At 41.2% G+C, this 15,956-nt stretch overlaps 1 protein-coding gene across 1 annotated transcript in view; it reads right to left on the bottom strand.

Annotated features, from left to right (window-relative positions):
• Nucleotides 1–15,956, bottom strand: part of LOC138089047 (ATP-binding cassette sub-family C member 4-like) — a 169,270-nt gene that overhangs the window by 38,249 nt on the left and 115,065 nt on the right. The window contains exons 24-25 of the mRNA XM_068984370.1: nucleotides 13,053–13,153; nucleotides 11,277–11,468 (exon numbers count right to left, since the gene is read on the bottom strand). Of these exons, the coding sequence (XP_068840471.1) occupies nucleotides 11,277–11,468; nucleotides 13,053–13,153 (293 nt within the window). The remainder of the gene's footprint in view (nucleotides 1–11,276; nucleotides 11,469–13,052; nucleotides 13,154–15,956) is intronic.

Here is a 15,956-nt window from a genome sequence, read left to right as displayed (position 1 = left end):
GAAACTAAAGACCTATTATAGAAAACTATAAAACACTGATGAAAGAAATCAAAGAGGACACTAATAGATGGAGAAATATACCGTGTTCATGGATTGGAAGAATCAGTATAGTGAAAATGAATATGCTACCCAAAGCAATCTATAGATTCTATGCCATTTCCATCAAGCTACCAAAGGAATGTTTCACAGAGCTAGAAAAAATAATTTCACAGTTTGTATGGAAATACAAAAAGCCTCAAATAGCCAAAGCAATCTTGAGAAAGAAGAATGGAACTGGAGGAATCAACCTGCCTGCCTTCAGGGTCCACTAGAAAGCCACAGTCATCAAGACAGAATGCTACTGGCACAGACAGAAATATAGATCAATGGAATAAAACAGAAAGCCAACAGATAAACCCACACAACTATGGACACCTTATCTTTGACAAAGGAGGCAAGAATATACAATGGAGAAAAGGCAATCTCTTTAACAAGTGGTGCTGGGAAAACTGGTCAACCACTTGTAAAAGAGTGAAACTAGAACACTTTCTAACACCATACACAAAAATAAACTCAAAATGGATTAAAGATCTAAACACAACCCAGAAACTATAAAACCCCTAGAGGAGAACATAGGCAAAACACTCTCTGACATAAATCACAGCAGGATCTTCTATGAACCACCTCCCAGAATATTGGAAATAAAAGCAAAAATAAACAAATGGGACCTAATTAAAATTAAAAGCTTCTACACAACAAAGGAAACTAGAAGCAAGGTGAAAAGACAGCCTTCAGAATGGGAGAAAATAATAGCAAATGAAGCAATTGACAAAGAATCAATCTCAAAAATATACAAGTAACACCTGCAGCTCAATTCCAGAAAAATAAACGACCCAATCAAAAACTGGGCTAAAGAACTAAATAGACATTTCTCCAAAGAAGACATACGGATGACTAACAAACACATGAATAGATGCTCAACATCACTCATTATCAAAAAAATGCAAATCTAAACCACAATGAGGTACCATTTCATGCCAGTCAGAATGGCTGCGATCCAAAAGTCTACAAGCAATAAATGCTGGAGAAGTTGTGGAGAAAAGGGAACCCTCTTTCACTGTTGGTGGGAATGCAAACTAGTACAGCCACTATAGAGAACAGTGTGGAGATTCCTTAAAAAAACTGGAAATAGAACTGCCTTATGACCCAGCAATCCCACTGCTGGGCATAAACACCAAGGAAACCAGAATTGAAAGAGACACATGTACCCCAATGTTCATCACAGCTCTGTTTATAATAGGCAGGACATGGAAGCAACCTAGATGTCCATCAGCAGAAAAATGGATAAGAAAGCTGTGGTACATATACACAATGGAGTATTACTCAGCCATTAAAAAGAATACATTTGAATCAGTTCTAATGAGGTGGATGAAACTGGAGCCTATTATTCGGAGTGAAGTAAGCCAGAAAGAAAAACACCAATACAGTATACTAATGCATATATATGGAATTTAGAAAGATGTTAATGATAACCCTGTATGCGAGACAGCAAAAGAGACAGATGTATAGAACAGTCTTTTGGACTCTGTGGGAGAGGGAGAGGGTGGGATGATTTGGGAGAATGGCATTGAAACATGTATAATCTCATATGTGAAATGAATCGCCAGTCTAGGTTCGATGCATGATTCAGGATGCTTGGGGCTGGTGCACTGGGATGACCCAGAGGGATGGGATGCGGAGGGAGGTGGGAGGGGTGTTCAGGATGGGGAACACGTGTACACCCATGGTGGATTCATGTTGATATATAGCAAAACCAATACAATATTGTAAAGTAATTATCCTCCAATTAAAATAAATAAATTTATATTAAAAATTAAAAAAATAAATTAAAAAAATTAAAAGTAGAGACATTACTTTGTCAACAAATATCTGTCTATTCAAGGCTATGGTTTTTCCAGTGGTCGTGTGTGGATGTGAGAGTTGGACTTGAAGCCAGCTGAGCACCGAAGAATTGATGCTTTTGAACTGTGATGTTGGAGAAGACTCTTGAGAGTCCCTTAGACTCCAAGGAGATCCAACCAGTCCATCCTAAAGGAGATCAGTCCTGGGTGTTCTTTGGAAGGACTGATTTTGAAGCTGAATCTCCAGTCCTTTGGCAACCTGATGTGAAGAGCTGACTCACTAGAAAAGACCCTGATGCTGGGAAAGATTGAGGGCAGGAGAGTAAGGGGATGACATAGGATGAGATGGTTGGATGGCATCACTGATTCAATGGACATGGGTTTGGGTGGACTCCAGGGGTTGGTGATGGACAGGGAGGCCTGGCATGCTGCAGTTCATGGGCTTGCAGAGTTGGACAAGACTGAGCAACTGATCTGAACTGATAAGACATTTTATTATTGTTCAGTTATGTCTCTTTGCAACCCCATGAACCATAGCATGCCAGGCCTCCCTGTCCATCACCAACGTGCAGAGTCTACCCAGACCCATGTCCATTGAGTCAGTGATGCCATCCAACCATCTCATCCTCTGTTGTCCCCTTCTTCTCCTGCCCTCAATCTTTCCAAGGAACACACGTCTTCTAATTTCATGGCTGCAGTCACCATCCACAGTGATTTTCAGAGCCTAAGAAAATAAAGTTTATCACTGTTTCCATTGTTTGCCCATCTATTTGATATGAAGTGGTATAACCAGATGTGGTGATCTTAGTTTTTTGCATGTTGAGTTTTAAGCTATCTTTTCACTCTCCTCTGTTACCTTCATCACGAGGCTCTTTAGTTCCTCTTTGCTTTCTGCCATTTGGGTGGTATCATCTGCTTATCTAAGGTTACTGATATTTTTCCTGGCATGTTGATTCCAGTTTCTGCTTCATCCTGCCCAGCATTTTGTATGCTGTACTCGGTATGTAAAACTTCCCTGGTGGCTCAGATAGTAAAGCGTCTGTCTACAATGCGGGAAACCCGGGTTCGATCCCTGGGTCGGGAAGATCCTCTGGAGAAGGAAATGGCAATCCACTCCAGTACTATTGCCTGGAAAATCCCATGGACAGAGAGCTTGGTAGGCTACAGTCCATGGGGTCGCAAAGAGTCAGACATGACTGAGCAACTTCACTCACTCACTCCACACTATGTAAGCTGAATAAGCAGGGTAATGATATACAGCCTTGAGGTATTCCTTTCCCAAATTTGAACCAGTCCATTGCTCCATGTCCAGTTCTAACTATTGCTTCCTGATTTGCATACAGGCTTCTCAGGACATTTTGTACCTAATGTTAAACTCTAATTCATATAATATAGATGGGCCATTCTCTGCATACAGGCAGGTTGTAGTGTATATATATGTGGCTCATCTCTTCTGTGTACAGGCAGGCCTCAAAGATATTTTGGATTTGGCTCCAGACCACCTCAACACATGAATATCAAAATAAAGCAAGTTATAGCAATGTTTTGTTTCTCTGTGCAAATAAAAGTTACATTTATACTGTATTGTAGTCTAATGATGTACAATAGCATTATATATATAAAAATGTACATACCTTAATTTCCAATACTTTATTGTTAAAAAAATGTTAACCATCTAAGCATTCATAGCATAGTAACATTAAAAACCACTGATCACATATCAGGATAATAAATATAACAATAATGAAGTGGTTTGAAATATTGCAAAAATTATCAAAATGTGACAGAAGTGACCAAATGCTGTAGGAAAAATGGTGCCAATGTACTTGCCTGACACAGTGTTGCCATAAATGTCCTTTTTTATTTTTTTTTAAAGCATTATCTGTGAAGCACAGTAAACAGGTGTGCCTGTATTTCTGAGTGTTCTCATATGTAAATCAACACACGTCAGGACACAGGTGAGAACTGGTCTGGGAGAATGTGTGTATGTTTCCATGTTATCAGCTCCACTGAAACTGATTCATGTGTGCAAACAGGAACAGCTGTAAACTTTGGGTAAACAGACTGAGATAAGTAGGGGCACTGAGGACTGCTCATGACCACAGGACTGTGAGTTCTAAACTCCAGCAAAGAAAACTGAAAAACCAGGAGACTTCCCTGACAGTTCAGTGGTTAAGATTCTGTGCTTCCACTGCAGGAGGCATGGATTCGACCCCTGGTCAGGGAACAAAGACTCCACATGCTGCATGGCCCCAGACCCCCCTAAAAAGAAAAAGGTGACTCCAAGAAAAACTGACTCTGATTATTCCTAGAGTTCAGTCACCAAAGCTATAGTCTGAATGTCTTGTCTAGGTAACCAAAGGGTTCTACCAATTGCCCATGGAGAGTGTCACCAGTATCAGTAAACCCACATTCAATCTAAGGACACTTGAGGGCTTCCCTCATGGCTCAGTGGTAAAGAAACTGCCTGCCAATGCAGGAGACGTGGGTTCAATCCCTAGTCCAGGAGAATCCCACATGCTGTGAAGCAACTAAGCCCATGTGCCACAACTATTGATCCTGTGCTCTAGAACCCGGGAACCACGATTATGAGCCTACATGCTTCAACTGTTGGAGCCCTTGCACCCTATAGCCCATACTCTTAACAAGAGAAGAAACCACAGTAAGAAGGCCACACAAGGAACTAGAGAAAAGCCCGAGTAGCAACAGAGACCCAGCCAAGGCAAAAATAAAGAAATAGATACAATTATAAAGACATTTGGAGAAAATCTTCTGTTATTTGCTTTGCAATGGCCCCTTTCTGTTTTTCCAACCAGGCTGGTCTCTGATGATGACACAACTTGTTAGACACTAGCTCCTGGATCTCTCTTCACACATCAAGCTCAACATAATCAATACCCAATGTTCCACACAAAGCAACCCCTTCATTTGTCTCTTCCACTTTACTCTCATTACATCTTTTCCAGGATCATAGTGTTTAAAAAAAAACAAAATAAACTGTTTCCTTAATCATAATCAGTGCAAATGAATTTGAGTAGTAAATAAATACTAGCTATAGCCAGCACTCTGAAAAAAACATTCTTAAAATATTTTTACTTTCAAGGCTTCTGTATGTGTTCTTTCTGTTGTTGTTGTTTCCCCACCCCCCCCCCCCCCCGTGGTATGTGTTCTTAAAGATACAAGTTCACGTATTTAAGCAAAATAGGATTAATGTGAACATACTGTTATATGTGTTTTCATTTTGTATTTCATAAAAATATGTATTTTAATGGTTGCATATTACAGTACATGTGATCATTTATTTAACAAATCCTCTATTACTGGATATTTAGGCAGTGTCAAATAGTTAGCTATTATAAATATTCTGTGTTAAATATTCCTGAAGCTAAATCTTTGAAAACAACCTTAGTCATTTCCTTCACAAAAAATCTCAGATGTGGAATTGCTGAGAGTCATGTAAGAACCCCTTGGAAGGCAAGAAGATAAAACCAGTCAATCCTAAAGGAAATTAGGCCTGACTATTCGTCAGAAGGACTGATGCTGATGCTCCAATACTTTGGCCACCTGACACAAAGAGCCAACTCTTTGGAAAAGACCCTGATGCTGGGAAAAATTGAAAGCAGGAGGAGTAGGGGATGACAGAGGATGAAATGGCTGAATGTTATCACTGATACAATGAGCATGAACTTGGGCAAACTGCAGGAGACGGTGAGGGACAGAGAGCCTGGTGTGTGTCAGTCCATGGGGTCTTGAAGAGTCAGACACTGCTAGGTGACTGAACAGCAACAACAAAGTATGAACACACTCAGAGGAAGTGGTTAAGCTGCTAACCTACCCTCCAGAAGTATGATACCATTTTCTACTATCACCCATTGCCCTGCGTGTTCACAAATCCAAGTGTTATAGCTTTGTTTTAATTGACATCAACTTGATTTCAAAAAGTGGAATCACTTTCTCAGGATGTCTTGCTGGGGGCATAACAGCTCCTGGCTCCCTGCCCCCTGCACCTGCGCATTCTGGTCCATGTGCTCTCACTTCTCAGATTAAATTCCTGAATGCCTGCTCATCACCCAACACTCCACTCCAGAACATCTCTTCTACAAAACTGTCCTCTCTAACCTCTCCATCCTTTGTGTACACGAGTCAGCTTCCTTGGCATCACCAGGTAATTGTGAGGATTGAATGTAAAAACGTGTGTTACATATTTGGTATTTCATTTTCCTGAATGCTTTGCAGGTGTCTAGTTTTTCATTCACTGAATCAGGGCATCATGCTTTTGCTTATGCTGGTCTCACCTCCCGAAATGCCATTCACATGCATTTCCACCTGCTGAAACCCTAACCACTAAGTCTGTCTCACATGTCTAACTCCTTGGAAGTGCTCTCCCTGTCCCCTAATATGGATTTGTTCCAATTCTAACAGAAGTTATGTCATTTTTTATAAACGTATATAAAAATTGTGATCTCCTTCTAGCTTACAAAGCTAATATAGCCATTATATTGCTTTTGCAACCAGACTGTATATGCTGACATTAGGATTTGTATTGGACTTGACTTTTACTTATTTGTATTACCTGTGGTTTCCTGAGACAAAGAAACTTCCATGGGAGCTGAGATTTTTAACTAAGGCCAGAGAAATTTATGGAAAATCTATTACCATATTATTTAAGTACAAGATAAATCAGACAGAGACAGACACCACAGATGTATCCAACAGCCATAACACAACTTGAAATGGCCAACACCTCATTCTCATGGGACAGACACCACCTTCCACAGCATAAGTGGCTATGGTCATTTTTCACCCTATGAAAACGATGGCAATTTGTGTCCAAGCATTTACTCTGGGTGCTTTTACACGCCTTATCTTGTTTAAGTTGTATATAAACTCTACAGGTTACAATCTATCCCTTCCATTTTGTGTAAGAAAATATTGAGGCTTAGATGAATTAGTCTGTCTGAATATCAGAGCCCATATGTCATAGGATGGGACTCAGATCTACATCTGTTGGCCTCTTTTCCACCTGCTAATGGGCCTCCTTATCCCCTGGATGGCTTGACACATTATCATGTCCCTTTATGTAGCTAGAACAGAGAAAGTGGGGAGAGGTGTAGCTGCAGTTAAAGGAATAAGACTACCATACAGATCTTATGGTCAGAGAGTTAAGGCATGTTGTGGAGACAGGCATATATGTCATGAATGAGAGCAAAGAGGGTACGTGAGGGCAGGTGGACCAGCTGCCAGAAAGAAGACCTGGCACCCACAGCTGGACTGAGAGAGAGACCTGCAGCCAAGTGGGACACATGATGCCTGGGGAACAGGCCAAACAGACCTCATGCCCTGCTTGGGGCAGCAGGACTCATTTTTGATCCCATCAGGTAGTGAAACACCCACACATACACTGCTGCACGGGGCTGTCTCTGACTCCAGGTCCAGGCATGGCTGAGCCTGTGGGAAATCCCTCCAGTCACTGTAGGAGGTTGATGCAGCCAAGGACAGACAACAGGATGAAAATTGTCTGTAATGAAGACAGACTCCACTGGAAAGATGCAAAGAAATGCAGTGGAATCACACAAAATTAGATTATAATGCAAAGGTGCAATTTACAGAGCATCAGTTCAGTTCAGTTGCTCAGTCATGTCCAGCTCTTTGCAACCCCATGGACTGCAGCACGCCAGGCTTCCCTGTCCATCACCAACTCCTGGAGCTTACTCAAACTCATGTCCGTTGGTCAGTAATGCCATTCAACCATCTCATAAAAGCATAAAAGTAAGTAAATCTAGTGGCACAGGACATTCTACAGCCTTTTGCTCAGTTAGCAGCAGAGATTTGTGAATTCTTGAGTTCAGTTTCCAACTGTCAAAGGACATTCCTCAGGAATCACAGGTTATCACTCATCAAAACTGCCCACGGGAGAGAAAGTTGGAGGTCATGTTCAGATACAAAGCTGAGTCAAGAGGTCTGAGTCTCTGCATTTCTAAGAAGCTCCAGGGGAGGCAGGTGGTGCTGGCCCTGGCAGCACCATCTGAGTCACAGGGAACTAGAAGCCAGCAGGAGAATGGGGGCAATCTGGGAGTGAGGGGAGCAGTTTTTAAGAAAATATTTCATAAAAAAGGAAAAATGTAGGAAACTAATATTTTTATACATTATAGCATGGTGTACTAAGCATCTGTAAAAATGTAGTATCTAAATAATAGCTGTGAGAAAAAAAACAAAGCAAAATCAATCTACCTCGAGAGCTGGAAAATATTTTATTGCCCAGTACTCTCTAAAATGATCAAATCAACCACAAAATCATCTAAATGAAAAACAGCCCATGTTCAGACTCTAACCAGGAAGTCTAGGGTCCTATTTACCTCATGTTGGCTTACATGTTTGGCTGTGCTGGGTCCTGATTGCCTTGCAAGAGCTGTCTCCAGTTGTGATGAGTGGGGGCTACTCCCTGTTGCAGAGCACGGTTTCTCACTGAGGGGGCTTCCATTGTTTTTGAGCAAAGACTTCAGTAGTTGTGGCACCTGGGCTCAGTAGTTGTGGTGCAGGGCTTAGTTGCTCTGCAGCAAGTGGAATGTTCTCAGACCAGGGATTGAATCAGTGTCCCCTGCATTGGCAGGTGAATTCTTCTCCACTGCACCACCAGGGAAGTCCTGGTTCTTTATTTTTACTTGTCATTTCTTCTGTGAATTAAAATCCTGCATAGTGCATACTATACTCTCCTATTGACTCTAACTTCCAGGAATTGGGACATAAGAGGAAACAAGGGGAAGAGAATAAAGCTCCACTTCTGCTGTGCTGGCTCACTCCCACGTCCCCTGTCCCCGCCCCCCCCCCCCCGCCCCCCACACACACACCCCACCTCCCAACAACAGCTTCTCTCAATCAAATCCAACACCAAAGGGGTGTCCTGGAGTGACAGGGGCTGGGACAGGTAAGCAGGAGAGGGAACCTGGGATATACACAGGTGGAGTGAAATCAATTCATGAACGCACTGCCCGGGGTATCATTTCCAAACACAGAATGAAGTTAACAGTGATACTGAGAGTGGACCAAGGCACAGATCAAAGGTCAAGTTATCCGTTATTAATTCAGTCTCAAAATTCAATTTTCCCTCAAACATTTTAGAATCTCAATAATCCTATGATTTGCAGGTTTTAAGAAGGAAGAATAAGAATCTGTTATGTTCCTAAGTTGTACTACAGAGTTTCTTAGATAATTCATATTTTATGGCTTTGGGGAAATTTTAAGATAAGTGCAGGTGAACAGAATTACATTTACAACAGAAAATCTGACAGACACACTGTCTGAGAGTGAGTAAACATCACATACAGTGCTCTCAGGGACAAGATTGTATCAAGAGCCATGATTAATATTTTCCTGACACAGCAGTTCACCTTCTTCCTGACCTACAATGGAACTGGAAATAATTAAGACCAGCTTTTGCCCTGTGACTAACTGAAGCTGCTCCCTGGGTAACATTCAGGCATTAAGTTGAATATTCTTTTATCTTACAAGGGTTTCATTCATTAAATTACAGCTATTTTCCATTAGATGGGTCTGTGGGGTGGTAAGAGTTTTAAAGAGCAGTCCTTTCAGTTATTTACAGAGTTGTCATGTGTGTGTGTGTGTGTGTGTGTGTGTGTGTGTGTGTGTTTGTGTGTTGGTTCCTGCTTGCTCACACCTGTGTTATTCACTCACCCTGTCATCCAGCAGTACCTCAGTACTCTCTCTCTGCCCTGCAGAAAGCCACTTTCTGGGAACAAATATGAAAACAAGATGCTCCCTGATTTTAAAAAGCCTCAAGGTACTATGAGATACAGATCCCATATTACAAAGCATGCCACAGGTGCCATCTTTTAATTATGATAAAATTCACATAACATAAAATTTAACTATTTAACCATCTTTAAGTGAATAATTCAGTGTTCAGTACATTCATATTGCTGTGCAACCAAGCTTGAGAATTTTTTTCTGCCTCGAAAAACTGAAATTCTTAACCATTAAACAAACAACTCCCCATTCCCCCCACCCCCTGAGTCCCTGGAGACCACCATTCTACTTCCTGTTTTCTTGAATTTGACTACTCTCGGAACCTCACATAAGTGGAATCAGAGTATTCATTCCTTTTGTGTCTGGCTTATTTCATTTAGCAAGATGTCATCAAGGTTTATCCACAGGTCAGAATTTTCTTCCTTTTTAAGGCCAAATAATACTTCATTGTAAGGATTTAGTTCCTTCCAACTTTTGGCTGCTATAAACATAGCTGTACCATAAATGCTACCTTAAAATAATATATAAGACACTAAGGAAGAACTCAGGGTCTCGAAGATGCATTTGAGTTGACTCAGAAAATTCAGAAAGTTTCACCATCCAGATGATGGAGGGCCTGGGTTTCTGAGGATGAGGGGCAGAGTGTGCACTGGGAACAGGGAGGATGTGGTGCTTTGGGAGAAACTACACACAATCCATGTGAGGTGGCAGGGGAGTTGTCAGACACACTGGCTGCAGAGGGCAGTGGGGAAGAGCTCCTAATGCCTTGTCTGTTCCAGTTCAGTCTCTTCTTCAAGACTCTATCCTGGCCCCAGCTGAGGGCCTCAAGCTGAGTGTGGAAGGAACATCACCAGCAGACATGGATGCTGACCGGTCCAGGTCACAAGCCTCTCTGCCGTCTCCCACACGGATCTTCTCTGTTCCAATCAATTTGCTTTTGACTTTGAGCCGATCTCTAGACCTTGCCTTCAACTGATACCATGATTCCTCACTCCTGACTGGGTCATTATTGAGGCTCTTCTCTGGTGGACAAAAGCTCACCCCACAGCCCTTCTGGAGTGGCCTTGAGGCTATGCTATGGTTCCAGCAGCAGCTCACCCAGCCCAGTAAGGATCAGATCTGTGCTAAAGAAAGAAGCAGTCTGTGGGGAGAGGGCAGGAGGATGGCAGCTCAGTGTGGGACAAGGCTACAGGAAGGCCTAAGGGACAGAGAGGGAGGCTGCAATCAGGGGGTACCATTGGAGGAGGAGGAGATTTCAGAAATACAAACAAGAAAAGATGGAAAAGAATGAGATATTGGAGTTAGGGTCAGGAAGACTTTGTATGAATAATCCCAAACATTTGTATGAAAAGTCCCAGACTTTGTATGAATAATCAGGTGTTATATATAGTGTCCTGGGTCAGGCTAAGATGGAGCCCTGGATCCCAGGGTCCATTAACCATTATGAGGGAGCTCACAACACAGGGAAAAAATTTCCTGGTATCCCCATTCCATAGTCAGTTTCCAATGTCACTGATCTAATCTGCATCCATTAGGAACCGAGTCCCCCTGACACACTGACAAAGAAGCCAAGAGCAGATGTGGTGCTAAATCCTTAGCTGGATTTTAAAAAGGCAAATGGCTTAAACTAACCTTTTGTCTTGGGTGAAAGTCTGGATACATGTTCTTCAATACCAGACGCCCGTCCGAGTTATGCCTGAAGTTCACATAGTTAAAGGAAATCATTCCCTTGTTGGGCCAAGATGGAGGTGGACGATACTCAAGTTCCCAGGATGCTTCTTTCTCAAGGTCTGTGTATTCAATCACCCTTTCTACTGAAACCATCTGAAACACATATGAGATCACGTGAGTTAGTATCAGAGGGTCTTGTTTATGGCTGTTCAGAGACTGTAAATCAAACCTCCTGCTTTTATACGGTTCAGAACATCCCAGGTCTCAGCATCCACAAAGGACAGAAGTAGGAGTCTGATGAGGCCTTAAATGATTTGCAAACTTGTTCATCATTTTCAACACTTTTACATATATCTACTTCCTTCAATTTTATATTAAAGTTAAAAAATTAAAGAAATGTATGGTAAAATTTTATTGATCCTCCTTTCACATCTGAATTAAAAAAAATTTTTTTTCAAAGAAAAGAATACTTTTAGACACCAATTAGTAATGTGTGGCCACAGAAGAGCCACATGTTACAAATGAACAGAATTAGATGGTCATCAAACCTCATTTTAATAATCAGTCATTTTCCATTATGTTATGAGCTTCTCTGATACCTCAGTTTGTAAAGAATCCGCCTGCAATGGAGAAGACCCTGGTTCAATTCCTGGGCTGGGAAGTTCCCCTGAAGAAGGGATAGGCTACCCACTCCTGTATTTGTGGGCTTGGCTTGTGGCTCAGCTCGTAAATAATCCTCCTGCAATGAGAGTGACCTGGGTTTGATCCCTGGGTTGGAAAGATCCCCTGGAGAAGGGAAAGGCTAGCACTCCAGTATTCTGGCCTGGAGAATTCCATGGACTGTATAGTCCATGTGGTCGTAAAGAGTCGGACACAACTGAGAGACTTTCAGTACTTCTACTCTGTTAGAAGAAAGACATGGGGGGAAAAAAAAGAAGAAAGACATGGAAAATTTTCATTTTTATTTTTTTCTCCCTTTAGGAAAAGATACAAATATTCAAAAGTGTATAATTTACACATTGACTAAGGTCTTCTAAACAGCCATGACCCCACACCTTAGAGAGCACATTCTGAGAAGGAGCCTATCCTACCAGGAATAAGGGCCACCAGCAAATTCAGTGTTCAACACACACAAGAATAAATAATAAAATGGGGGAGGGGTGGAAGAACATAGTAATTAAATAAACTTCAAAATGCCATTAAGAAACAAATGCAAACAAGCTGCTAAGAAGTTAGCTTATATTGTTTCCAGAATTTCAGAACCTCCCTCCTACAGATTTGAAGACAGTTTGTGATGAATACAAAACCTTCTGACATGGCATACACATGACTGAGAAAAATATGTATATATATTTACTTTACATTAATTTTAAGCACATGGAAAGTGAAAATGAAAGTTGCTCAGTCGTGTCTCACTCTTTGCAACCCCATGGACTGTAGCCTGCCAGGCTCCTCTGTCCATGGGGATTCTCCAGGCAAGAATACTGGAGTAGTCCTTTTCCAGGGAATCTTCCCAACCTAAGGATTGAACTTGAGTTTCCTGTGGCTCCTGCATTGCAGGAGGATTCTTTACCATCTGAGCCATCAGGGAAGCCCTTAAGAAGATGCAGCAGAATGTAAAAAACTTTGTAAAATGATGTAAAAATAACAATTTTATTATTTTACATAAAAGTTGCTTTTATGTCATATAACAGCAAAGAGACTTGAAAAGGCTAAGAACAGAAAAATAAACATTACCATGTTCTCAACTTCCACACTTTGCCTGATGCACCACTGGAACATACTGGTAAGCGTGATGGTGAGCGATAGCACCAGGCCAACATGCCCAGCATCCAAAGCTAAATAAGGAAGTAGAAGGATAAAGTCAGCCTATTTCTCAACCCCTCACACAGGTACTTCTGTCAGTCTACTAAGAAGACTCCTTTATTTTTATGATTTTTATTGGAGTATAGTTGATTTACAAAGTTGTGTTATTTTCAAGTGTACAATAAAGTGAATTAGCCAGACATATATGTAATCTGCTCTTTGAAAATCATTTTACTACATATGTCATTAAAGAGTATGAAATAGAGTTCCCTGTGCTATACAGTAGGTCTTTTTTAGTTATCTATTTTATATACAGTAGTGAGAGAACTCCTTTATAATATTAAAATCATTTGCATGTAATGATAGTGTTACTCATAATATTACTTCTGTTGTATAAGACAATAATAAAGTTAAAAACACACACATACACACTATAAGGGAATTTCCTGGTGGTCCAATAGGTAAGACTGAGCTCTCAATGCAGGGGGCCCAGGTTCTATCCCTGGTCAGGGAACTAGATAGATTTCTTATGCCACAACTAAGAGTTCAGATGCTGTAACTAAAGTCCTGCCTGTTACAACTAAGACTGAAGATCCTGCATGCCCCAACTAAGACCCAGTACAGCCAAATAAATAAGTAAATTTTTTAAAATACTATGAATTTAGAAAGAACTAACAAAGTTGTTAGATGACAGAGGATGAGATGGTTGGATGGCATCACCGACTGGATGGACATGAGTTTGAGTAAACTCTGGGAGTTGGCAAAGGACAGGAAGCCCTGGTGTGCTGCAGTCCAAGGAATCACAAAGAGTCAGACACAACTGAGTGATTGAACTGAACTGAACTGAACAAAGTTTTTATTCAGTACTAAGTCAACAAAAACAGGACCAGGAGCTGACTGTGGCTCATATCATGAACTCCTTATTACCAAATTCAGACTGAAATTGAAGAAAGCAGGGAAAACCACTAGACCATTCAGGTATGATCTAAATTAAATCCCTTATGATTATACAGTGGAAGTGAGAAATAGATTTAAGGGCCTAGATCTGATAGATAGAGTGCCTGATGAACTATGGAATGAGGTTCGTGACATTGTACGGGAGACAGGGATCAAGACCATCCCCATGGAAAAGAAATGTAAAAAAGCAAAATGGCTGTCTGGGGAGGACTTACAAATAGCTGTGAAAAGAAGAGAAGCGAAAAGCCAAGGAGAAAAGGAAAGATGTAAGTATATGAATGCAGAGTACCAAAGAAGAGCAAGAAGAGATAAGAAAGCCTTCCTCAGTGATCAATGCAAAGAAATAGAGGAAAACAACAGAATGGGAAAGACTAGAGATCTCTTCAAGAAAATTAGAGATATCAAGGGAACATTTTATGCAAAGATGGGCTCGATAAAGGACAGAAATTGTATGGACCTAACAGAAGGAGAAGATATTAAGAAGAGGTGGCAAGAATACACAGAAGAACTTTCCAAAAAAATCTTCACAACCCAGATAATCATGATGGTGTGATCACTCATCTAGAGTCAGACATCCTGGAATATGAAGTCAAGTAGGCCTTAGAAAGCATCACTACGATCAAAGCTAGTAGAGGTGATGGAATTCCAGTAGAGCTATTTCAAATCCTGAAAGATGATGCTGTTAACGTGCTGCACTCAATATCCCAGCAAATTTGAAAAACTCAGCAGTGGCCACAGGACTGGAAAAGGTCAGTTTTCATTCCAATCCCAAAGAAAGGCAATGCCAAAGAATGCTCAAACTACAGCACAATTGCACTCATCTCACATGCTAGTAAAGTAATGCTCAAAATTCTCCAAGCCAGGCTTCAGCAATATGTGAACCATGAATTTCCTGATGTTCAAGCTGGTTTTAGAAAAGGCAGAGGAACCAGAGATCAAATTGCCAACATCTGCTGCATCATGGAAAAAGCAAAAGAGTTCCAGACAAACATCTATTTCTGCTTTATTGACTATGCCAAAGCCTTTGACTGTGTGGATCACAATAAACTGTGGAAAATTCTGAAAGAGAAGGGAATACCAGACCACCTGACTTGCCTCTTGAGAAACCTGTATGCAGGTCAGGAAGCAACAGTTAGAACTGGACATAGAAAAACAGACTGGTTCCAAATAGGAAAAGGAGTATGTCAAGGCTGTATATTGTTACCCTGCTTATTTAACTTATATGGAGAGTACATCATGAGAAACGCTGGGCTGGAAGAAACAAGCTGGAATCAAGATTTCTGGGAGAAATATCAATAACCTCAGATATGCAGATGACACCACCCTTATGGCAGAGAGTGAAGAGGAACTAAAAAGCCTCTTGATGAAAGTGAAAGAGGAGAGTGAAAAAGTTGGCTTAAAGTTCAACGTTCAGAAAACGAAGATGATGGCATCCGGTCCCATTACTTCATGGGAAATAGATGGGGAAACAGCGGAAACAGTGTCAGACTTTACTTTTTGGGGCTCCAAAATCACTTCAGATGGTGATTGAAGCCATGAAATTAAAAGATGCTTACTCCTTGGAAGAAAAGTTATGGCCAACCTAGATAGCATATTCAAAAGCACAGACATTACTTTGCCTACTAAGATCCGTCTAGTTAAGGCTATGGTTTTTCCAGTAGTCATGTATGGATGTGAGAGTTGGACTGTGAAGAAGGCTGAGCACCAAAGAATTGATGCTTTTGAACTATGGTGTTGGAGAAGACTCTTGAGAGTCCCTTGGACTGCAAGGAGATCCAACCAGTTCATTCTGAAGGAGTTCAGCCCTGGGATTTCTTTGGAAGGAATGATGCTAAAGCTGAAACTCCAGTACTTTGGCCACCTCATGCGAAGAGTTGA

This window comes from Capricornis sumatraensis, chromosome 12 (assembly GCF_032405125.1).
Source record: "Capricornis sumatraensis isolate serow.1 chromosome 12, serow.2, whole genome shotgun sequence".
NCBI lineage: Eukaryota > Metazoa > Chordata > Mammalia > Artiodactyla > Bovidae > Capricornis > Capricornis sumatraensis.
Note: the sequence above shows the minus strand (reverse complement) of the source record. Positions and strands in the feature narration are given on the sequence as shown.